At 40.3% G+C, this 26663-nt stretch overlaps 1 protein-coding gene across 1 annotated transcript in view; it reads right to left on the reverse strand.

Moving 5' to 3' along the window:
• LOC150102861 (ankyrin repeat and fibronectin type-III domain-containing protein 1-like) overlaps window positions 1-24711 on the reverse strand; it is a 355850-nt gene extending 331139 nt beyond the window's left edge. Inside the window, exons 1-2 of the mRNA XM_090397404.1 lie at window positions 24647-24711; window positions 21844-22005 (exon numbers count right to left, since the gene is read on the reverse strand). Of these exons, the coding sequence (XP_090253530.1) occupies window positions 21844-21884 (41 nt within the window). The 5' untranslated portion in view covers window positions 21885-22005; window positions 24647-24711. The remainder of the gene's footprint in view (window positions 1-21843; window positions 22006-24646) is intronic.
• Window positions 24712-26663: the final 1952 nt, after the last annotated feature.

The raw sequence follows: 26663 nt of genomic DNA on the forward strand, positions 1-26663 counted from the left end.
GAAAGCAGTCCATTCTTCCCTGCGAAGTCATAAACGATAGCACATGACGATTTATACGAAGCTTGCAGCCGTACCTAATGCGAACTCCCCACGTCAGAACAAATCGGTACAACCGCTACGAAGGTGGTCTTTCCCTTGCCTCTGACAGCAAAGAAATTAAAACCAGGAAACAACAGCAAGAAATGACGATCGCGAAAAAGAAATTAAGCACTGGCCAAGAAGAAAAAAAGTTCAGGAAATAGCAAAGAAACAGCTCTGGGGGCAGAGAAGGTTGAAGAACTTCTAAACCAAGTCGAGCTGAAATCGATTCCGTTAGTTCGATTGCAATCGATTCTTCGCCATGCTTACTCGAAGGTGCTTACACACGCATCGGACTCCTACGTCAAAGAAAATGTGGGCAAACTTTTAGAACGGGAAATTTTATTTTAAAATAATTTTCAAGTGAAAAATATAGTCACAGTACATAGTAATGACGGTGACAACCGATGTCACAGTCACTTTTACAATTCTGATATTGGTTTATCCATCTATCTTTACTTCTTGCTGTCTGTCTGTTCGTCCCCCACCCAGCGAATTCTTGAACTGGCCTTCGTTTCGGAATGTCGCTCGGCAAACTTTCTTTTGTTTATCCTCACACGTGCGAAAAAAAGACTCTGCAGTGGTCGTGGGTATTCAAGTTTACAAACAAACCAGTGTCACTGGCTCATCGCCTACATTTCGAAATTGTGTTTAAAAGTTTCGTAAAAAGGTCAATAGTGGAATAAATGAAGGAATGCACACGGCAGCTGTTTTTCTTGATATATCTGAAGCGTTCCACTGTGTTCATCATGATCTAGTGCTATTAAAAATGTCCAAATACGGCATTAGGGGAATTACTAATGACTGGTTCAGATCCTATCTGAATAATAGAAAACAATATACCAGCTACGGTACATTTCAAAGCGCAACAAACATAATAAAATACGGAGTCCCACAAGGGTCGGTACTAGGACCCATCCTGGTCATAATATATGTTAATGATCTATGTAAATACAAACTTTTTGGCAAAATGATATCCTTTGCTGACAATACGGCTTTAGTATATACCGAAACAACCCTTGAAGATCTAAAAAATCGGATTAATAGCGATATGTTAAAACTAAGTATATGGTTTAGCAACAACGGATTTAACATTAATACCGACAAAACGAGATACTTTACATTAACAGACAAATGAGATCACAGTATAACTAGAAAATGGCATGAAAGGAAATGTAGTGATACTCTAAATTGTAAATGTAGCTTAATCGACAAAAAAAAAAAAAAAAACCGTCAGATATTCGGGTCTCCATATCGATAGCAATTTGAAGTGGAACTCCCACACCACCTTCTTAACAAATAAGTTTAGGTTCATAATTAACAGATTTTATTATGTTAAAAAATTTGTAAATGCAGCATTCTTAAGATGTTTATACTATAACTGGGTAAATTCTTCGGGCAGTGAAGAAAGTGCAATATGGCTGTTGGGGCGGAGACTATTATAACAATCTGCTTCCATTAATAAGAATACAAAACAGAATAATTAGAGCCATAACTACTACGGACTTCGCACACTCAACCAATGATCTGTATATCGTTCATAATATTCTACCATTTCAGAAACTATATCTCTGTGGTTGTCTGTTATACGTAAAGAGAAACACTGAAAGTTTCTTGGTATATAATGTAGACTAGGGATTGCGCTGCGGTCGAAACACGCTGGAAGTACCTAAGGCTAACAAAGAAATTTTTCATCAATCTTTCGAGTACATTGCGACGAGCAGCTATAATAAACTTCCGAATGAAATTAAATCCATAACCTCAGAATATACATTCAGAAAAAGGTTGAGAAACTACCTTATGGGATTAAAGAATGTTGACAATTATTTTAAACGTATAGTATAAGAGATCATTATAACTCATATATCATAACCAATTAAGGTATTTGGTTCATTCAATTAGGAATTAAAATGTCAACATGTACATCATTATAACTGGTGAGGGAGCCCTCTTAGATGCGGTCCCCGGACTCTCAGTGTCTGTTTTGAGCTAATTACTTTTCTAGTAACCAGTATGGCTACGGCCCTTGGTTACCCATATTTGCATTAACCAACTTACATTACTCTAAACCAGTTACTTATCATAACTTTGAAACCATTCGAAATATTCTACTTGCCTATACGAGAAAACTTTTATTAACCATAATAAAATAATAGCCAAAATAAGTGTTAGTACCAACAGAATATGATAGTAATAGTATAATATGTATAATTTGTATACGTGATGTGAATAATAATAAACAAACATTTAATGTAATTTTAATTGAACAGTGGCACAACCAGAGCATTCACTTAGTGTAGGATGAAGTTTATTGAGTGTACTTTCTGCCTCATCGCACCATGCCGCAGTCTTTCGCAGCCAGTAAATCCCTCCTTTAAGAATATCACAGGATCGAACCACAACAGAAATGATTTCATTTTCTGCGCCAAAGTACAGCAAAATGAAAACACATGTCCCACTTTCCTCAATAAAAAGGGTGGCTACAATTGTATGTCGTGAGAAAAATTGTGCGGCAAGAAACACATCACTTAAGCAGAGCAAGAAGTTTGTTGCATTCTGGGCTATCACCCCTCCATCAAATCTGGCCATTCGGGTAGAATGGCACGACGAAATTCCCCTTCGTCTTTCGGAGTGAACCGACAAAACGAACGCCATATCTTTACTAGGCTCTACCCATTTTCTTCTTCTCATTTAAATACAGTCGACATTTTTTTTTCTCCGTTATTCCTAAAAATTCCCCCATTTCTTCTTTCCATATTCACTTCGCGTTTTCAGATATTCTCCGAACACCGCATCTCAATGGCTTCCGGTATTGCTGTCGAGTCTGGCGCCCCCTTTTTATAGATGAGAGAATTAAAGACAGCAGACTAGGTGGAGAGAGTTCATGGTCCGTACTGACATAACAAAATTACTCACGAATAAAAACTGGAAAAGAAATTGAAGAAGTGACGGAGGGATAAATTTTGTCACTTGGAGTTGGATAGCAATTTCATATCATGAAAAAAAAAAATTATATATATATATAATTTTTTTATATTATTGAATGTAAAAAAGGTCTGCAACTTTTGTCTGATGAGATTTCAACTACATCATATTGATGGGATTATGTTACGAGAAATAGACGAAGTTACGGATCTTGGTCGTACGGTGGACAGGTAGTTGAAGTTCAACGGTCATATAAGCCAAAATGCAAATACAGCTGAGAGGATAATTGCAATCTTGATACGACCGCACCTGCGCTACTGAAATGATGAAGAACTACGAAGATTGTGTTGTGGGATGCCGTCTAATGAAATTTTCGTCACTGGAGGCGGAGTGGGACGAGGAGAAAATCCATGAAAGATGAGTTTGTGCGTGCGCGAGTAAGTTCTCTGCTACAAAAGGCACAGAGAGTAAGTGAGCGAGTGGAATGATTTTCCTGTTCAAGTATTGAGTGCATCCGGTGGGAATGAATTTAAGGGAAGGTTGGTGTGGGCGCTGGCCGACTTCTCTCGGTCCTTCACTCCAGGAATTATCTGATGACGACTTTAGAAACAATTATCAAGAAAAATAAGTTAACCATGAAATGAATTCATCCGAAATTTTGAAAATAATCAGTGTTGATTGAGAAAAAAATATTTAAGTACTTAAATAAAGATACAAAAGGAACAAATAAACAAACTTTGTTATGCAATAAATTTAGTTTAATCCTTTATCCAAGTGTGAGCAAACAAAGTTTGCGCCTGAAAGTAGCTTCAGGACTGGGGTAAGGTGGTACAACACCGTGGTAAGCCAGTGGACCTGGCTCGGCTCCCACTGAAGAGACCTCAATAAAGTCGAAACTAGTCTGGGTTGTGGCCCTTCCCTTAATGCATAACATTAGACATATCTGCAAGGAGATGTCTTTTGCATTATGGGAGATACCGAGATAGGAGTGTTGGTAGCTGGCTCCACCTTTGCAAGGAGTTTCCCGGCGTTGTACCACTTTACCCCAGTCCTGAAGATACTTTTCAGGCGCAAACTTTGTTTGCTCACAATTGGATAAAGGATTAAACTAGGTGTATTATAATCCAACCAAGTGAAAAATAAACTTTCAAAAACATTTTAATGTGTTTCAATGAACATTGAAGATTCTAAAAAATTCAATACTGGAAATCGCATCAGAAGTCGTGGAATTTTTCTTTAAGAATTCAGGAATGGAAAAGTAAGGCGTGGGACGGGAACAACCCCGAAAATATTTTTAATTTAGATTAAATTTTAATAGCATACACAAAAACCAGAATAATTTCTAGACAATGAGAAGAAATGCAAGTCGTATCAGGAATACGTACGCACAGAAGGTGTACAGGATGGTACTACGTGAGAGTTTCTATGATTACTAACTTCCTCCAAATAAATCTTATCAGAGTCCAAATATCGACATAACTTATATTTCGATCTTCTAAACACACTCCTTACTCGATCAATCCACCGCCAACATCTTAGTTTTCCTCTAGCGGTTTTCCTGCCATCTTAGCATCAACTTGTTTTGCTAATCTTCCCTCTCCAATTCTTCAATTTTAAATGACCACACCGCCTGTGGTTAGCTCTGCTAACACATTCCTGAATGCTAACGTCAAGTTTTTCCCTAATATCGTCATTTTAATATGATTCTGCCATTAATACCATCTGTTCTGTGGTCCGCATTCTCTGATCAAGTGTTTTGTTTCTAATCCAACTCTCAGATCCATAAGTTAAAACTGGTTTGAACACTGTCTTGTATACAGCTAATTTAGTGTTCCGACTAATTTCTCTCTTATTCCATATGAATTTATTCAGTTGACTTCCTACCATACTAGCTTTGTTGATTCTGCTGTCTATTTCTATATTTAATTTACCATCTTCACTAAAATCGTGCCAAAGTAGCTGAAATGTTTTACTTCTTCTATAGCAGGGATTCTCAACCTATGGTACACGTACCACTGATGGTACGTGAGCCACTGCCGGGTGGTACGAAAACGGATTTGCTTACTGATACATCTAATATCTTGATTTAAATATAGTGGTACGCCATTGGAAAAGGTTGAGAACCCCTGTTCTATAGGTTCTCAGTTCGCAATGCAGCTGATATTTTCAAATGCTTCTGCCTATTTTCATTATCTTTGTCTTGTTATTGCTGACCTTCATACCAAATCTATTACAACAGTTATTCAATTTAGTCAGGGAATCTTGCAGACTTGTAGTGGATTTATTCAGAAGAATAACATCATCTGCATAAAGCAAAGAGCTGAGATTAACATCTTCAGTTCTACTATTCATAATACGATCCATATAAATGGCAAACAGTGGAGATAATGTGAACCTTGTCTCGCACGTCAGTTAACATCAAATCATCTCCTTCACTTCTCTTGACTTAAAATTCAGATATGGAGTGTAGATTGCTTGATATATAAATGTCCTATTGAAACCATATAAATTTTGCGTTTTGATCAACTTTTAATGGGCATGTTGTATACCTTTTCCAAATCCTCGTTTTATTCCTTGTCGTAAAGTGAAAAATCGACCTTGACAACGTTTAGTGTAAGCTCATCTTTTTCTTCTCCAAGGTTCTCTTCCACACTTTTGCTTAGTCTTTTCTCAAGTAATGTTTATTGCCCTTATTACGGAGGAGTACTATTGAGAGCTCTACTCCAATCGTATGGAATTCAATCTATGCCAGTGGATTAACTTTCTCGTGGATCATGCAGTATAGCCGTTGTAAGAACTTTTATCCCAATATTTTAGCTTTTCCGTCTACTCAAGCTGCCGTTTCAGGTTTTTGATGGTTTTTTTCTATTGCGCTTCTGTCATTGCATGTTTCGTTTAACGGTCTTTCAGAGAAATTACTCCAGATATCCAGAAAAACCTCAGTTTTTCTGTCACATTTATTATCCGTGATTCACATTATTCATTTTAAAGAACTCTTTGCTCCATATGCGAGCTTTTTCAATCGCCCCCAGAATATTTTGCCACCTTTCCGATATTTATTGTCTTTCTAATTACCAAAAGTTCTTCCAATGACTTTTGTTCAGCTACTTTTGCTTTTTTACATTCTCCATTTTTTCATAGCATGTGCTGGCACTTCCCAGCAACTGTCGATAGGCTTTTTTCTTTTCCTTGATTCTTTCTCTTTAACTTCCTGTGTCCACTATGGAGTTCTGATTTTTCTATCCTTGCAGACAACCTCACCACATGCCTCTCTGGCTGAATCAATCGGGGTTTTCTTCAAGGCTTGCCAGTGAATCTCCAAGGTTTGGTTCCTGTTCTCAAGTGCTTTCATTTTCTCTTAATTTGTGTATTTTAGTCTCAGCCTTGATTCGTTTCAAAACTTTCTTACATGTTCTTCTTTTCAATATGAAATTCGATTTTATCCTGCTCAAGACTAAATGTTGATCACTTCCAATTTCAAATCCCCTGTACACTCTAGTCCTGAACCATAGAGGAGACATCGCTATCAACAATAACACAGTCAATGAGATTTTTCTTATTCCTTGCCTCTTCTCTCATGTGAATGTTGGAACATGAGGGTGTTAGAAATAACTAGCTCATCTCTGAACAGAAAGCCACCAAGTACTCATCATTTTTGATCTTTTCTCTCCAAATTTTCCTAAAACATTTCTCTCTGTCTGATAATCATGTCCTACCTCTGCTGTTTAAGAATGCAATGATAATAGTACGAAAGTTTAACGAGGAAGATTGACAAAATTGAAACAGTTAAGAGAGAGCAGTGAATCCAGTAATAGATAAAATAGAGCAGAAAAGTGGATTGAACACGTAAAGGAAATACACGAGGAGATATCCAAGAATAAAATATCGGAATAAAAGAAAAAGGCCGATGAAGTTTGGAGGACAGCATGCTGTCTAAACGTGATCAACAGGTGGTCAGAGGCTGAAAACGACGCCAAGCGAGAGGAGTGCCACAATTCCATGCGTTGCAGCTTTCTTTCTTTCTTTTTTTTTTTTTTTATTGTTGTAGTGCGAGTACGCTCTTCTTAGCAGTGAACGGTGTTCTTGGTTTTATTTTTCCGAACATTTTCAGTGAGGAGGGTGCTTTCCAGTTCTGAAACTTCTGTTTTAAGTGGTCAAAGTGTTTCATTAACCTACACTATGCCACGTGGTAATGAAATACTTTAGGCACTAAAAATAGAAGTTTTATGTGCCCAAGTCCATCATATCCCCCCCCCCCAAATCACATTTTTGGGTGAAGGTGGCAGAATGGAGATGGACTTGTTATTCGCAAATCTTACGGATCTTGGTTTCATTAGCATTCCCCCCTTCTCTCTCTCTTAGTTATTAGATGCCATCAAAGCTTGGGTAAAAGGCATTTAAACGGTTGATGCTAATAGGCAACCCCCCGTACCCTCTGTGGCTCTGAAGAAGCAATAAAACTCAATCAAGAAAGTTGCTTTGTTTCAGGTAGAAACATGCTTAGTAAATCACTAATTTGCCCTCGATTCAGACTCCGCTATGCTTAGCTAAACAGCGACTTGTGGAATCTCATTTCAATTCTGACTGACGAATGATTCCAAGATGTCCTCGCTTTCACAATGCACCTTCATCAGAAGCGAACGACTTCATTACTATCCGAGAAAATTCACGAGTGTTACACGCTTGCTGCTGCGTTTAATCGAAAATTCTCCACCGGAGGTCTTTTAGTTGTGCACTTTCGTAACCCAGAAAACAGTGCGACATTCAAACGCAAAAACAACCGCGCTTTCCTGAACAGTTTTAAAGTGGCTTTTTAATCCCACAATTTTCGCGCTTGGGGTGCAAAGTCCAACTCTACCTCCCCGTGGTGCGCCCTGGAGTGTTGGGAATCCTAACCATTATCGGACCTGGACCCAACACCACCAACAGAGCTTTGGCGAACACTTCAGAACGCTGGTCAGGAGAAGTGCAAAGCCGACTACAGCAAAGATCCCACTACTGCAATAACAGAAACAGCCACGAGTCCTGCGTGGCCCACACTCACCTTTCTACAGCAGCGGTAAAACACTGAGTGAAATCAGGAGTGCTAAGAATCTTGCAGATGAAGGCAGGCCACCTATTAGATCTTTGAAAATGTCAATCGGTACCCTCGATACTCGAACTTTAGCAAGAGACTACGGAATAGATTTATTAATCAAAGAACCAACCAATATCAACTTGGATATCCTGCTAGTGAATGAAACAAAAACACTGAAAGAACTGACAGCAAGATGGTATGATGGCTCACAGATACTCCTCGGAGCATCCTCAAACAATGGCAAACAAGGCAGAGTGTTGTTAAATCTAAGCTTACCAAGTCGATCCTTTCTGGTAACATCATATCTGAAAGAATAATTATACTCCTAATTGGAATAGAGAACAATATAACAATAAAATTAATATCCTGCTATGCTCCACCATCTGTAACTGATAATCAAGAAATAGAAAATTTTTACATGAATCTCGAACAGGCATTAAATTACAAGTCAACATACACATTCGTTAATGGTGACCAGATGGCCTGGGAGAAAGAAATAGAAGAGGAGGGAGGGAGAGAGAGAGAGAGAGATTAGCTGAATTTGCTGCAGCTGGACAACTCTTTATCATGAACACTTTTTTCATCAAACGCCTAGGAAGAAGATGGACTTGGCAATCACCGAATGGAGACACAAAAAATGAAACTGACTACATTTTAACAGACTGTAAAAGACTGGTACAAAATGTTGATACAATAGGAGAAACATAGATTCTGACCACAGACTCATCAGAGCCATTATAAGAATAGACCACAAAAAAGAACAACATATCAGGGCAACATCAAACCATAAAAGACAATCCAAACAAATAGACTACCACAAGTTCAGGAAGTACATAATAGTCTATTTGGTTTCTTCTAAGAACTGTTACATAAATGAAGACTATATTGACTTAATCAATAAACTCAACGAGTGGGAAAAAAAATCAAAAATTCCTGTGAAACAAAAGAAAAGAGAAGGACTCTCACCTCAAACTCTAGAACTACTGAAAAAGAGAAAAGAACTGAATAAATCTGAAGAAAATTTCCTAGAATACAAAATTATCTGTAAGTTACAAAGAAAAAGAATCCTGAAAGACTACAAAGCTTTCAGGATACAAAAACTAAGAGAAGCAGTGCAGGCAAAAACTAGCCTGAAAAAAATAGAGAAAGACTTAAATTTTAAACAGTCCATTCCATCTGCTTTACAGGATCAAAATGGAGAAAAACATAATAAGAGAAAAAGGATAGAAGAAATTGTGCAGAATTTTTATAATGATCTCTATGCAACTAAGTGCCAAGTCTCAGAACCTATCATTCCAAAACCAAGCAATATACCAGATGTACTTCCAGAAGAACTAGAACATGCCCTTAAGAAAATGAGTAAAGATAAAGCCTCAGGACTTGATCATGTCAAGGCTGAAGAAATCCAACAAGTTGGACCAATTATTTTCAAAGCCTTGGCTGTCAGATTCACTGGTACTTAAAAGAAAGAAAGATTCCAGAGGAATGGAAGACCTCAAAACCATACTTGAATTCAAAAAAGGGAACAAGGAAGACAAAAAACTATCGTCCAATCTGTCTACTTTCTCACATATAAAATTATGAACAGAGTAATAGTGAAAAAGAATCCAAAACACTCTAGAAGACAACTCCAGTAGAGAGCAGGCAGGATTCAGAAGAGGCTTCTGAATCCTGCCTGCTCTCTTTTCACAATAATCCAGGTCATTTCACAACTAACAGAAATATGCAGAGAATACCGAATCCCTCTATGCTTTCTCTTTATTGATTTTAAAAAAGCATTCGATACCATTGAACAAAATGTACTCATCAGTGCCTTACTGGAAATAAATGTGGACCCTACTTACATCCACATGATAAAAGAAAGTAACCCTATTTGATCAACCTATAAATATAGATATAAAGAGAGGGGTCCGCCCAGGCGATGTGATCTCCCCAAATCTATTCATCAGCACTTTAGAACACATTCTGAAAAAAAAATAGACCTAAACGGAGGAATGGCGAAAAACTACAAATCCTTATGTTTGCCGATGATCCAGTACTGACATCCGCAACCCAAAAGACCTACAAGAAATGGGTGAAAAAGTATACACAAACAGCAGTAAGAAGGGCTTAGAAATAAATCTAGAAAAAACAAAAGGATCAAAAATATCTACAAAAGTGATAGTCACCTATGTATTGATACCATCCCTATAGAACAAGTGGACTCCTACAATTACTTAGGACAAACAATAAAAATGAATTACGAAGAATTTCTTTTTGCTAGTTCATCTGAAGAACTAGCAAAAAGAAAGAAAGCTGTATGGCTATCAAGACCAAATCTTGAGATCTCTGCGAAGGCAAAACTATTTAATAGTGACATTCTTCCATCACTCACATATGGATCAGAAACATGGAACAAGAAAAGAAGAAGAGACTCTCAGAATAACTCAGCATGCAATAGAATATAGGATTTGTAACATCAATAAAATGGAACACGTTAGAAACATGGAACTAAGAAAGAGATCAGGCACAAAAGATGTGGTAACTGCAGTATATGAAAGCAAGATGAGGTGGGCAGACTCAGGTATAACAGCTGGACATATAGAATACTCGACTGGCAACCAAGAATGAAGAGAAAACCAGGAAGACCACCTACAAGATGGGAAGATCCACTAGTGAAATATATGGGTATAACATGGAAGAGAGAGAGAGGCTCAAGATCGAGATCGTTGGAGGCATCTTTGTGACCTGCACTCATGGAGAAATCCTGAATGAAACAAAGGTCCATCAAGTTATTTTAAGCGCTTGTAAGCGATGTGAAATTGAGCTGCGTGCGATCACCAAGAAAACTCTACACTGCCTGTGCAGTGAGTTCAGTGGAAAGTGTGAGACTTGAAAACGGGATAAAGTCCTTTGCCACCTTTTTTTAATGCTTACGTCGTTATTGGGGGGGAAAATAAAAAAAAACATACATCGGTTTTTGAATTCTGCAGTGCAGCATTTCAAGAGTGCACGCGAGAACAAACACTGACGCGAGAGACGATGCCAGTCTGGATAAGTTTGAACGAAAGAACGCACCACACACCGTCAATGATGGTTCGACTTGACAATGACACGCACGGTCCCACACACGATCAAGAAATGTTAACGCCAATCGCTAAGAGATTATTATGCGTGGGGCGGAAAACCGTAAACGCTTATTTCGGAACATTCTTTCCCGTTTGCCGAGAGGTCAAAACCTCCTCAGGGAGCAGAACGAGATGGGCACCAGAGGTCCACGAGAAAAAAGGAATTTGTTGTGTTTAAAATTCTCCATGAAGAAAACCGGCGCGGGATTTGGTTAATTTAATTTATTAATTATTTGTTGTGTTTTATTCTGAATATCTATTGATGCAGATGGAGCTATTCTCCTGCAGCAGATAGTGCACATGATATCCCGCGCTTTCAACTGATTGGTTGTTCTTTTCTGTCTGTTTTCCTATAACTGTATTTGCGATGGCTATGAAAATAGGACGAAAATTTTACGAATCAAGACATTCAAATTAGCGTAAGTGATTTCGTTATTAATGTGTTATGATGAATTCTTCCTATTACGTCGTATATTACTTGACACTGCATCATCCCTTCTTAAAATAGAAAGAAAAAAAAAGTTTTAAATAAAGGACAAGCAGTGTTCATTTCTCAGTAGTTTTCAGTGAGGACACAAACAAAAAAAACACTTGAAAAAAATTAGTGCATAATTCAGAAAAGAATGAGATCCCTCTTTGGAAATTTGGGGATCAAAAGAACTAAACGAGGGAAGTCTGCGTTCCTGACTAACAGAAAATATGAACGGGTTTTGGAATGAACTCCGGCCGGGAAATTACGGGGTTTTTGTGTGAGAGAGAGATTTGCTAAAACGATGAGGGAATAAAGTCGGAAGAAAAAGATCCGTGGGAGCACCGCAACAAGCCAAAGTTCAAGTGCAATGAGAGCAAGGAACGTGGAGGTCGAAGGCACGAGCGTTGTAACTGGGCAGACGGCGGACGAAGTCTTAATGCAAGATTAAATCAAGAAACAGAAAAATCACGGGTTGCGTCTACATTCGCAATGAAAGAATGCAAGTTCGTTGACTTCTCGTCGAAGAAAAGAACCTTTTCCGGGCTAACAGTCTCCAAGTCGCTCGCCTCGGCCAGAACGAGAAATGGCGTACCGTTCTCTATGCACGAGACGGTTAAAGAACTTCATCGCTCCAGTCTGCGGCCGAACACTATGAGAATTGAAGTGCGGTTTGCATGCGAAGGAGGGTTGCACTCTCTGGGACTTGAGGAGAGACGCGCGTCAATGAACTTGGATCTGAACGTCCGCTGGTCAATGACGATGAATGGTGGGCGGGGGTTCCTTCATTTTTGAAAAAAAAAAAACGCGGGGAAGAAGCTGCAACAATAATTACACAGAACTGGCGAGGAGAATTTTTCAGAAGGCGGAGAGGGAAGAACGCGTACTTCGGATCTTAAGTTTTGAAAATGACGAACCTTCATCGAGAGCACTAACGACGAGGCTTTTCAGCTCGGAGTTCAATTTATCGTAATAACAGGCGCTCTTACGAAGATAGAAAATGACCTCGTTTAATTCCTTCATTCCCCACTTGTGATTTCTGGTAGGAATCCTTCGCTGGGGTTTTCATCGTAAAGTGCGTTAACTGGCCTCGCACTGACGGCGGAAGTACAAGCCGCTAGTGTACACAGCAGCTCACTACGTACATTCTGTCCACCACCCTATCGGACATTAGTAAAGTTTCCGTGAAGTCAAGTGCGAAGATGATAATCTTGTTGTTTAACATGGCACCTTACGCTAATAAGTTTCTCTTGTCGCCACCATCGAGGGGTTGGCGAGAGAGCCTTCAACAAAGCTGGCTCGGAGAAATACGCATTCGGGCTTTCCCCAAATAACATTTCTTTTCATGAGCGAAAGAGCAGTTTTAAGTTCCCCAATGAGACTCGGAACCCCAGGGCTTGTCGTTTTAGATGACTAAACTTTGAACTGTGGCGGACAAGAGCAGCCGCTGCGCAGTTTCTGAATGGCATTCAGAAACTGCGTTTCATCCTCGGGGATGCAACGAGAAATCCTCTCCTGAAAAGAAAATTCCCTTTCGCCGATGGGAGGGATTCTCGCTCAGCTACAAAATGGTTTCCTCCGTAAATGATTTCTCTTCATTCAGAAGGGCGATTCGAAGTGCGTTCTTTTAACGCTTGTTTTAGGAGACTCAACTCGGCTTGGACTGGTGGTTAACGATCGTTGATATTAACCTCTTCCGTCTGCGATACCCCACCGCAATGTTTACATCTTTCCTTTTAAGAAGAGACGAGCAACAACTCGCAGAATTCTTCCTCACCTCTCGCATGGAACATCTTTCCTTACACGTTTCTCTAAAGACTGAACTCGCATTTTCTGTCTATCCTCTGGTGCACACGGGACTGTGGACTCTGCGATCTTTTTTTATGCAAAATAAAAGAAGAAAATACAAAAGCCATTCGGGAATAATGAAAAGCACGCGCTTTAAAATAGAAATACACAGAAAAACGGTTACCTTAAAAAATGAAATAAAAATACTTTATTATTATTTATTTATTTTTCTTTCTACACTTTCGTCATAGAAAAATTGAACCTACGTTCGTTTTTCGCATCAACTGCAAACGCATCATTTTGATTGGCCACCAGAAATGGCCTTTCTGTTCATTCAACGCAGTTGGATCAGCGAACGAAGCTTTCACAAGAATCAAATCAAACTTCTAAACAGGACAATTCGAGGGTTTTGAGAACGTAGGTGTGGTTCCTTTAAAAGGTTGTTTCCGTTTATGTTTCGGATCATTTGATCTGCTAACTGCGTGTGTTCCCCTAGCGGTTTGTTGTTGAGGGGTGAAATAGCCGAGTTCGAAAACACCGAAGTGCAGATTGCGATTCCAGCCAATTCATCTTCACTCCAGAAGTTGTTTTTTTGTCCCAATACGGAACTCAGATCATTCCAACCGAAGGGCAAGTATCGAGACATCCTCGCCTACAAATACTGTGCAGTTGGATTAGAGAAAGATGTTGGAAGTTTTCCCACTTGGTTCGACCATTAATTACATATTTAGTTTAATCCAAGTGTACGCAAACAAAGTTAGCGCCTGAAGTAACTTCAGGACTGAGGCAACTCGTAACACTAAGAATATAATTTATATTCTAACCAAGCGAAAAACATTTCCAACATCTTTCTCTAATCCAGAGCGATTTAATAATAAGGTGCGACACCTTTTGGCAACTGGCATATGGAAGTATGGGTTCTACATTACTCCCACCTTAGTATCACCACCTCTGGGTCTGGCTCCCACTGATGAGACGTCAATAAAGGTCGAAACCGGTCTGGGTAGCGACTCTTTCCATAATGCATAGTATTATATATAACCCATAAGGAGATGTGCTCTGCATTATGGGATACTAAGGCAAGTGATGTGAAGTCAGTCCGCCTTTGCGACGAGCGCCACAGTCCTGAAAGATACTTGAGGTGCAAACTTTGTTTGCTTATACGTGGATAAAGGATTAAACCCGATATATAATAAATTCTGTCTGTTTCCGGTCCCCTCTCAGGCACTGTGCTTGCACGAAGTATTCCTCAGCATCTTCCTTCGCATGATAAAGCGACAGCAGTTCCAACCCACGCAGTCATTTCGATGACTGAACACGCCGAAGTTACTCGGACTTCATTTCTCGCACTTTGGCCTTGCGAGCATTTAAAGCGGGCTGAATTAGAGAAGCCGATTTGTCACGTGCAAAACCTTGACACTGACGAGATTTCCGCTAAGTGAATTCTGTTTATTGGGGGTGCAGATCGATCGAAGAAATACTCTCCACAAAAAACAAAAAGGGACAGTTCGTAGGCGACTGCACACTTCCGCAGAAAAGGATGACATTAACGGCACTGATTACGAGATGGCGATGGCAGTCGCGGAAATTGAAACGCAAATAAATTAACTTAATTAGCGTAATTGTCAGCAGAAAGTTCGGCAACGGGTAAGAAATCAGAGCGAAAGAGATTTGCCGCTGACCTCGCTTCTGCGCACCTTCAGGATTGAGTTGGTTAAATGCTGGTTTCGTGGAGGAGAGAGGGAAGAAGCAAATTCACGTGTCAGCATGCAGGTATTCTACGTTCACAAATATTTCCAAACGAGAGGAAGGCGAGTGCAAAACAACGGGGCCGTCCGACTTTGCACCAAGAAAAACCATTTCTACCGAGCCTGCTCACACGACGGCGGTAATTTGCCTTTTAGAGGGGGGGGAGTTGATTTTTTCTTCGTTGAAAGGCATCGAAGAGAGCAAAGACAGCAAACTCATTTCCAACCCACACATCCTGCGATTGGACCACCGGTGTTCGTCTCCAACTGCCCCCCCCCCCCCAGAGAAGTGCGCCGTTTTATTTTTTGTTTCAGCACCGCGTTTCATTTTGAGTCTCCTTTCACGTTGCAGTCACGAAATTCCTTTTCCCGCACAAGTGCGCCCACCCCCATCCGTCCCTCCCTTATTCGTCGTCCGCCTTACCTTCCGGTCTTTCCTCTCTTTCACGATTTCGTGAACCATCCTCGTTCTGCAATGGCGAATTCAAACGACTTCTTTCAGACCCTAAACGCGCGTCGTTTTCTTGCGATCGTTCATCTAATAACCCCAATGCGGCTGTCGTTTTCGGCAAGTGAGATTTCTTTTCCAAGGCTTCACCTCTTCGCTCGCTTCAGTGGCGGCGGTTTCTTCTTTTTCAGACTTCGACGATCTCAGTGTGTCACCTCGTTTTCATCGTCTTGACTCCCGAACGGAACTCCACGAATCTTCATTGAGAACTTCAATATTTGTGAGCCGTCTCTGAATGGACGCGTTCTTGCTGTTCTATCGTGGCTTTCGGAAGACATCCGCTTCCCCTTGACACCGTTTTCGTGGCTCTTCGTATCCTGAACGGGATTCGAATCATCTTCCCAACTGAAGAGCATCGTCGTTGTCCTGCGCTCGTCTTCACACGTTCTTTATTGAACTTAGCTGATGATAACGAACTGTTCTTTAAGACGTTACGAAATTCGTTCCTGTGAACTTCCGTACTTGTCACAGCATCCGGACAACAGGGATTTATGTTTGGTTTTTAACGAAACGAACCTTTTTTTTATTTCTTGGGTTTTTCGTAACTTTTTTCACAGAAAAAGAAAAGGTTCTTTTATTCCTTTTCGGGAAATGTGCTGCAAACAGAAAAGAAATTGATGGTTATGAAGTTCGACGTGAAGAGATTCCAGACGCTGTTGACTGCGGGGAATTTAGACTTGGGATGGTTAAGAAATTAAACTTTACGGGCGATAAAGTCCATTAAGAAAAAAGGGTTATCAGGATTCTGAGAAGAAAGGCCTCGCGAAAGGAAAGAAGTTGTTTTCAATGTGCTCCCCATTGATCGAGGGGGGAGAGAAAACAGAGGGGAGATGCGGGAGGAAGTAGCTTGACATTGCGAATGCAACGCAGGGGATGGGAATTTTAAGAGTTAGTTAAAAGTGGTAACAGATGCGCGTATGAGAAAGGGGGGGGGGGAGTTGGATTTCATATACGGAAATTTGAAGGAACAAGAAAGCAATCTCCTGGAAGTCACAGCAACATTTAGCAGAGAACTTCTGCCTGAAAACATCGAGGAGGAAAAGCCCACTGGCGACTGTCACGCCAATCGGCGGTTCTCATTGTTCAGTTAATGTTGAAACCGAAAGCTAACCTTCCGTCTGCAAAGTAATCGTAATTGAGTGTTCGTGTCAAAAACATTGGAATGCTTTCCCCCCCCCCTCCCCGAATAGAAGATCTTTAAATGAATATCTCAGAACTGGTAAAAGACATTCTTCGCTATTCTTTCAACACATCTTAAAAATGCGTACGATTCCGATCGGATAGTACATCCAGTGGACTTGATGCGATTGAGAGAACCTCGGATGTGGCAGCCAGAACGTCTGGAGAAACGTAATTCTCGAAATCTCAACGGTCGATGGACAGCGACACTGCCCTCTCGTGGGAGAGGCACAGAACTAAAACCAAAAGGTTTTTTTTTTAATACCGCTTAAGTCCAGCGAGAGATGTTTTTCTCTTTCTGCACGAAATGCAAAACCCACTTGGATCATCGCACAGAAGTGACGAAATCCGAAATTACAAATTTAAACCAACTCGAATTTCGCTTCCTCACAAACTCGCGCACACATTTCTGCATCGCAATATGCCCTCTCTTCTTGTCCTCTCCTCGTCATCAGACATGTCAAGTAAGTGTCTTAATCCACATGCGTGCGAACTGCTTATGAAGGCGCAACAAATTCTTCAAATAAGATTCCCTTTGGATGAACAAATTGTCGTCCACCCTCACCGCTTTCATTCTCGTCCCGTGACTTGTAATAAGAACCGGGCTGAATTCTAAATTTTTGGAGGAATGTGAAATTAAAAACGATGAATAACAATGTCTTTTTTTTGGGGGGGGGGGGGGGACGTAATCCGCTGACATCAATTAAGCAGCCTTCCCAGCTCACCTCAAAAATGTTAAAGAGTTAGTCTAAAAAGGCAAAACGTTCACAGCAGTTTCAGCGAAGGAAGCTCACGAGAGGGAAAGAGGTGGGGGTGAAGGTATTTTGCCCTTACATCTGAAGGTGTTCGGACACACATGGAAGATGTAAGGGCAAAATACCTTCACCCCCACCTCTTTCCCTCTCGTGAGCTTCCTTCGTCGAAACTGCTCTAGTGAGGAACATACAAGTTCACATAAATACATCGTAATGGGGAATTTTTTCACACGACCTCGCCGAGTACTGTCAGCTAAATAATAAGAAACAGTTGAGCGGATGACACTTTACAATCTTTTTCCACTCTGGACTAATGAAACCCCGTTGTTCCAAGTTGACTTCGGGGTCATAGAGAACGGTGTAAATCAATAGTCTGATATCATTAAGAAACAGTCCGCGCATCTTTTACTACAGGATGCTGTAGGAGAGCGTGAACTGTTATCATGAAAACTTGTTTCTCGACACTTGCGATATATGAATGCCACTTGAATGTTACTGCCGATCAGTTACGAGGGTGGTCTGAAAAGTTCCCGGCCTAACAATGCAGAAACGTATTTATAATTTCGAAATTATTTTTATTTTTCAACGTAATCTCCCTTAAGACTAATACGTTTATTCCGGCGATGCTCCAGCGCCATTATCCCGTCCCTGTAGCGGTTCTCAGTAAGATCTGCAAAATACCCCTCACCAACTGCAATCACCTCTTGATTTGAAGGAAAATGCTGACCAGCGAGTTTTAGTTTGGGGAAGAGATATTAGTCAGAGGGAGCCATATCTGGGGACTAGGATGGATGTTCCAACAATTCATAGTGCAGATCCCTTAATTTTCCCATTGCCAAAAACTCCTTTGTGGGCAGGTGCATTGGCCTGATGAAAGATGATTTTTTTCTTCTGCAAACCGGGTTTTTTCTCACGAATCTTTTCGTCTAGTCTGGTTAAAAGATCGGAATAAAATTCCCCGGTTATTGTTTTACCCTTTTCAAGCTAATTAATAAACGAAATGCCTTTACCATCCTAAAACACTGACTTTGCCTTCTTTGGAGCTGAACAACCGGCTTCTGTCCACTGTTTTGACTGTTGTTTGGATTCTGGTGTGAATTGGTGAATCCAAGTCTCATCCATAGTAATAAATCGAAGCACAAAATCGGTTTTATTCTTGTTAAAGCGCTCCGAGCACTGTTCAGAGATTTTCATGTGAGTGTGTTTTTGATCTGTTGTGAGGAAGCGCGGTACCCTTCTTGCGCAAGCTTTTTCATTTGCAATTCTTCATGCAAAATATATCCTACACGTTCTTTTGAAATGCCTATAGTCTCAGCAATTTCACGCACTTTGACTCGCTAGTCATCCAGTGCCATATCGTGCACTTGATCAATGATTTCTGGTGGTGTTACACATTTTGGACGTCCTTCACGTGGATCACCTTCAAGGCTGGTACGGCCACGTTTAAACTCGGCAGCCTATTTCTTAATTGTCAAAAAGAAAGGACAAGAGTGCCCATAAATTTTTATGAACTTCGAATGAATTTCTTTTTGAGTTAAACCTTCTTTTACAAAGAATGTTTTAACCGCACGATACTCAATTTTATCCATTTCAAGGGATGCAGACAACACTTTCGCTTCAGACAGCTGTGTAAATCAAACTACTTGATAGAATGACCTTGCAAAAATTTCACATGGATGCTTATGGCAGATGTACCAACTTAGAAAAAAAAAAATCTTCCCGATAGTGTTGCCATCTATGGTCGGGTCGAGGCCGAGAACTTTTCAGACCACCCTCGTACATCGTTTTCAGTAAATGTTCTCGGTCCGATCATCTGGTGGCGATTGCATCGTGCAGAATAATATGTCTGATGCCATGCATGGCACGTGAGGTGGAATAACGCTTCATAAAGCACTTCGGAAAACAAATACAATGATGCAATTAATTAAGAGGCAGAACGAACTGCATTTAAAGCCTGTGGACGAAAACCAAAACTAGAAAAGAAGAAATTTAAAAAATAGATCGAGAAAACGAAATAAATAAGAAAAATATCCTAATAATGGCGCTTTAAATGTATATGCAAAAGTTCACTGATAACAGAAAATTCTGCGGCATTTAAATTTTGCACGAATGAAGAATTGGGAACAAATGACCCCTTCGTTGATCATAAAACAGCACGAGAGAACGCAAGAGGACCGACAGCAACTGATTACATGTGGCTAATAGCAGAAGAAAAGTCACTCACGTAAGAGTGGTTCCATCATCATGCAGAAGTAAAGCGACCATGAATTAGTTCTTGGAAAGACATTAAAGAAGGAATCAATGAAAAGACGAAGAGAAGAATTATTTCAGAACCTTCACTTATACAAAAGAATCTTATGAGGTAAGCCGGAAAAGAGAAAAACAAAACCAACATCGAAGAGGGAAAACGGAGACCGAAGATGTCGCACGTAAAGCAGCAAAACAGAAGAACTAAAAGAAGGTGGGCGTATTAAGAAGAGGCGAAGGAAAAGAAAATTGCATCAGTAAATTACTACCAGTGGAGTCAAACACATCAGTGGGTGAAGAAAGTAAAACTCTACGAAAGAAACAGCGAAAGAATTAAACAGGAATAAAGTACTTTAAAGGATTAAAATGGGATTTTTTTTTTTTTTTGCTCTGCTCATAGAAGATTAATACACGGGAAGGAAATAATTTTCAGAAAAGTTAATGTAACCAAAAGATGTGTGTGTAGGGGGGGGACATTACCCGAAGTGAAAAATAACATCGCTTACCGTAAAAGCTTGTACCGTACAACAACTTAAGGAGGTTTATCAGAAAGAAATTTGAAAAATAAAACCAACATATTTTATACATGATAAGAACTTCAGAAAGTTCTCAGACTAACAAATGCAGCAGAAACAAAATTAGACAAATCAATGAAACGTACTGACGAGACCACCGAGAAAAACTGACGGAGGAACGAGGTCGAGCAGAATTAGGAAACCGCCAATCAGAGACAGAAAGAGGGAATTGTTAAATAGAGCGAAGTTATTGGATTCGAAAAATAGTATCAAAAAATGGGGGAGGAGGGAAGTGACACACACGACTACACATACGAAAGAGGGGTTGGAGAAAAGGGGGGAAGAAAAGTTGAATACGCCCCCAAAACACGAAATATATTCAGTGCAACATGGGTGGTTAAGAAATTCGATAGTTAGATTTAATCAAAAAAATGTTGGTTTTTTCCAGGGGAGGGTGGGGGGGTGGGGAATCGAAAAAGGTCCTTATTACAGCAATGCATTGTGAACTGTCTTAACGAGTTGGCTGCAGAAGTAATCGAACACTGTCTTTCTGTAATCATTTCGACCCCTGTCAAGAAGACACGTTCAAGGAAAACATGGCACTCGTTTCGTGCAATAATGTTTACAAAAAGACGTAACAAAAATAAATACGTAGGGGGTTTCGCTTCATGACGTTAGGATCGTGAGTCGTGCATGTGTCAAACTAAAAGTAAGAGCAAAACTTCCAGCGAGCCCTGTCTGATATTTATTCTTCTCCGTTAACTCGATTTTATAGATTGCTTAAGGTGACAACATTTCCACGTTAAATTTCTTTCGGTATTATGTTTTTTATAGGCATTTTCTTCGCCTTGAATCATATCTTATAAATTGCAATTTATAAAATACGATTCGAAAATTACATATCTTATAAATTGTAATTCAATTCCTCGTACATAGATGGCAGCACAAACCATTATGTAACGGTTTTAAGAATCACCTTGAAACTGTCAGACTGGTAGATGAATGAAATTGTTCCCACACAAAGACAGGCGAGAATTTCAACGAGATTTCATAAAAACATTTCGCCCACCGCTTACTAATCTGATGAAAAGGACGAGAAAAGAAACCTGCTGACGCGGTATAAGTATAGGCATAGGGCGCAAAAGTTCGACCAAAGCGAAATCACTGCCTCAACTTGCCTTACTGTGATGGAATGCAAAGCTTCGAATACAACATAAAAACATTTTTTTTTTTTTGTATTTCTGTATACTTTTATGTGTAGATTGCATCGCATTTCCGTACTCCTTTATCGTGCTCACTTCCATCTTCCCGTGATTGGCTGAATATTAAAGACGAAAGTGCCGAAAGGAAGATGTCAGCACGACTGCGAATATTTCACATGAAAAAAAACCCGAGCTGCTGACACGAACTTTAACTGAAATCATCTCGGAGCCGAAATATCACTTACCTCACTGCTAGAATGTCGTCTATCCCGTCAAATTCTTCCATCGGAAATCCATTTAGGTGAATTCCGCGATCGGCAACGGCATCTGGGGCATCGGTTCTGTTTGGGTCACCATGACAACAGCAGGGTCCTTCCTCGTTGCAGACGCACTCGCATTCTTCCACTCTGCAAAAGGAAAATGGCCATTTCAGTACCGCCGAATTAAAAACTATCCAAACGCGATTTAAATGATCCTAGTTAGAGCGATTCAACGCGTCCTCGTTCTCTAACAGTTCCTCCCCACCCTGAAGTACGCGTTCACCATTTTGAATACTTTTCCCCCCTTGTGATGTATGATTGTGGAGATTATATAATCTCCTTCTGGATAATCCCCAAAGGGGATTATCCAGAAGGATAATCTAACTTTAATAATAACTTTAGTTTAATGTTTGCATGCTGATTATCAGATTTTACTAACAGTTATATATCCTCGTAGAGATAGTTGCCCACTTGGGAGGGTGTTTAATGGGCTGTATTTGCAGTTAACTGTAGTTTGTCACTTTTATTTATTGACACTTTGATTGTTTTAATTCTAAGTGAAGGGTGCGATAGGTTTCGTCCCCGTTAGAACACCGTACTGTGTAGCAGTTTGTATCCACGCGAAACATAAATGTTATCGCAGTTAATATTTTTTTTTAAACAAAAGAAAACTCCCTGCGTAGCATAAGTCGTGTTTCGTTGCGCCATCTGTATTCGGTTACCAGCTGTCAGTTTTTAATCCTAAACATCGTTTTGTATTCATGTTTTTCATTTACATTCAGTTGCAATCTACTTACAGTATATGGATGAAACATTGGGTTTAAAACTGGGTGTATTTCACAGTTTAAAAATAATATATTTCGCTTTTCAGCATTGCGAGTACGTTTGTTAGCGTCAAACCAGTTTGTCGCTATTTTCGGATTTGAATCGACCACATTTTGCATTTCGCGAGAATCTGAAGTGAAGACGAATGCAGCGCCATCTGCAGAATCGGTTATTTTACGCGACTAATGGGGTCGCAGGAATCGTCGATGCAGATTATACACAAAAGTGGTCCAAGCACAAAAGAACTCCGTAATTTAGCGGAAGAGAATTTCCTTAGCCTTTGTTTATATTTACTGCTTGCGATGTGGAAATTAAAGAGCCCTTAAACCAATGATTACCTCGAATTCCTCCAATTTTCAATTAAACTCTCAAAACTCTTTTGGAGGTCACCATGACAACAGCAAAAAACTCTTTTGGAGGTCAAGGATGACTTCTCAAGTCGGCTTAGGTCGATATTGTGGCGAATAAGTTAAGTTGGAGAAGTTCAGAAATGCGAGCTTTCTGTAACTCCATACTGGTTTCTGGAGAAGCCCCCCCCCAAAAAAAAATCCTAATTTCTTTAATAGTTAAGAAAAACAGTGATATCGATGTAAATTTTTAAGATAATTTTTGGATCCCTTTTTTATTTAGAGGTCGTAGCTCAGTCGAAACCAACGATGCTCTCCGGTTGAAGAAACCTGGGTTTCAATCTCCAGTGCGCCTTTATTATAAAGGGGAGGGGGTCCCCACCTGAAGATGAGCGTCATGCAGAGGAGAAAAGGCCCTTTGGAAGTGCAGTTTTTTTCACCCTGCAAAACATCCAAACTTGCGCGCGCACACAATTTAAATAAATGGGCCTCAGAAAAAGCTTCGTTGCTTTGACCTCAGTTCAAAGAAGTTCGGATCGGCTTAAGTTTTTTTGAAGCTCGTTCGATAATAATTCAAGTGCCGTTTTTAAGTGGGAGTTTTTTTTTTTTTTTTTTTATGACGGGGACTCATCTCGAAAAATCAGAAAGAGTGACCGCAGCAGAAGAAAAAGATTTCGGTGAGATTTGATCATTTTTGAGAAAGAGCAAGGGAATCGTTGAGCTTCTCCGTCAGTTAAAATATTAAGCACGCGCTTTCTTAACTCCTTTCTGAAATGTGAAGTACAGAGAAACTTCCTTCAGCGTCACGAAGCTGGTCGCTTTCCTTCACAGTGAGTGCGGTCGTGTTGACCTCACTCGATGCTTTTAGCGGTCTTCTCTCGCGAGTAAGAAATAGTGCCATGCCAATTGCACTTCCGTCAGCGCAATCGGATTGGTGCTCGCTCGTTCGTTCCGCAGATGGATGCGCTTGCGGGTGAGGAAGCATTTAACAAGATGAAATACTAACGTCCAACTTCGGGGACTGCTGACCCTCTAAAGAGATGGACCCAAAGTAGGTTGGTAAGCTTTAGCTCGCCACAAAGAACTCTCGGACCGCGGCTCGTGAGTAAGTGGTACCCGATGGAAGAACACGTTTCTGTCCGTTGCTTGCGCTTAAGTTAAGGGTGGCGGAGAGAGGAAGAGCGGAATGTAATGAAGCGTCTTTCTACAGAAATGCGCGTTATGATGGAATCAGTTATTTAAAATATCACCAGAAAACGAAAAAGAAAAAAAAAATAGACACCGAGTCATCTACGACGGAAGTTAACCCGTGTTAACTTGCTAGCGGATTCGAAAGATGACTGCGAAGACAAGATAAGCAAAGAAATAAGAGCTTCGTCACGTGCATAAAAATTACGCTAACATGAAGGAGTTAAAAATGACCGCAAACAGAATGCTGACAACCCTGAGCGTTCCAATTAGCAGGTTAAGTGAATCCCGATTGAAGTCGCTCTTCAAACGTTGCATTCGAATTCTCTGGGAGGTTTCGGATATTAATGCAAGTGGGTCTCGTGCCTGTCATTCAGCGGTAACTAGGAAATAACCGAACTACATTCAGAGCAATACGAAATACTCACGTGTTCTTCCTTCGAACTTTCTTCCAAACCGAACTGCAAAGCAAAACTCGACGCGACTTCCAGAGAATTCCTTTGCTGGCTCATCTCGAAAACAAACGCTGTTGTCACGTGCACTAACGCGAGGTCTCCTCGTGGCAACGGAAACACTTGGGAAATTATCCTGACGACGAAACAGCAGACAATGAGGGGGTGTTTGCGCAATTCCTTAAGAAGAGCTGAGCGATAAAAGTTCAAAAGGCGTTTGATAAAGAAAAAGTTTTATTTTCGAAGCTCGGTTTCATTTCGATAGGGGAAATTATTTCGGGCGAGGAAGCTGCTTCGAGGATCGGCTGCATAAACGCTCTTTCCCCCCACGAAACGTTATCCACCATGGGGATGTGTGGAGACGAGCAGAGCCCTTCTGATTCGGTCTACTCTCGTCGCAGATCGCTTCATCAGCTTTTTATTTCGCTAAAAAAAAGTGTTGGAATTATTTGAATATTCGGGGTGAAAGTGAGGGGTCGTCCTGTTGAAAACAACTCGCGATGAATTTGAAAATTATGAAGCAGTAAAATAACTAAGAGAAGGAAAGGAAGCAACTGGACAGGCTAAGAAGCGGACCTGGTTTGGGCAGTCGAAGTTGAAAATCGGACACGTGGGGGTTTATCGGTGTTTATTACCGCGCCAAGGCAGGTGATGATGCGCCTTGAAGCTGACACTGCAGCAGAATGTCGTGTTCACGCAGTCAGTGCAAAGTGTTTGGGATTCGAGGAGGTTTGAAACCAACGAACTCTTACGCAAGCTGATTTCTGTAAATATTTCAATACTTTAAAACGTAAAAAGAAACAGAGTACACACGTGTGATTTTAAACCAATAAAAAATAATTAATTATATAGAAATGGTGGATATTAAAGATGGAACATCATTCCAAAGCCGAATGGATGTAGAAACTTCGGAATTTTCGAAATTTTATAATTTAAAAAATGTAAAGTTGAGAAAGCAATGGAGGAACTTCATCAGTGAAATCCTAGACGCAGAACAAAACATTAAAAAAAAGAAAACCAGAAATGTAAGAAAAAGTATTATTAAAAGCTTTTTTTATTATTATTACAGCCGAAGCAACAAGAGTATCACATCAGCTAACTGTGCGTGTGTTTTCTTCGCCAGTTTGTCTTATTTTGGAGCGATTAAAAACGCGACAGCCTCACTGGCCTTCATTTGAAAAGCCCCGATAAAAGTTCTTCGCTTCCTAGACGAACCCAGTCTTTGCAACCAAACGGCATCGTCGACACCGACAAACCTACGAGGAAGCCCAATTAACGTAAGCTGAAAAAGTTCTGAAATGGGATAATTTGTAAATAACACAAAACATAAATAAATGTTGAGAAATTAGGAATGTCGGAAATATTGAGGTTTTCTACTCGACGAGAACTTTCACTTATCTTAAACTTCCTCCAAGATTCTTCTAAAGGCAAGAAACGGTTTCATTTATCGGAATAAAAACATTCATCGAATTCCTCCGTCATCGACGAGATTGGATTTCTTTCGTTGATATTCACTCGCGCACATGTCAGCGTGTTTTGTGAAAGGGTGCATGTTTTTTTGAAGGAGGGGGGGGGTAACTTCGCGAGCATACAAGCTACCGCTTAGTAACAAAAGAAATCAGTGCAGTAATGAACAGCGTGTCACTTGAATAAACAAAGATAAGACGAACCAAAAGCTAAAGACTACTTACATGGTGATAATGTTGGGCTTGGCAAGCATGGGTAGCCACTGTGGAGTCTTCGTTCCCATGGTGATGCGGAACTCACAAGCGCATCTTGCGCCTTCGCACAGCCCTCATCTTAGCAGAGGTCGAGTTCTTCATTCGTACAGACGTCGGTTAATCTGCGAGGAAATAAAATACAAAACAAATTACGATTTGTGCAAATAAAGGAGGAGGGAAGAAGCCTCGCGAGTGAACACTCCCAAAGATAATCCTTCTCTTCACAATCACGTTACCTCGCTGACATTCGAGAGAAGAACAACCCTCGCATC

The sequence above is a fragment of the Typopeltis vanoorti genome, chromosome 9 (genome assembly GCF_054136105.1).
Source record: "Typopeltis vanoorti isolate ZY-2024b chromosome 9, IOZ_Tvanoo_1.0, whole genome shotgun sequence".
Taxonomy (NCBI): Eukaryota; Metazoa; Arthropoda; class Arachnida; order Uropygi; family Thelyphonidae; genus Typopeltis; species Typopeltis vanoorti.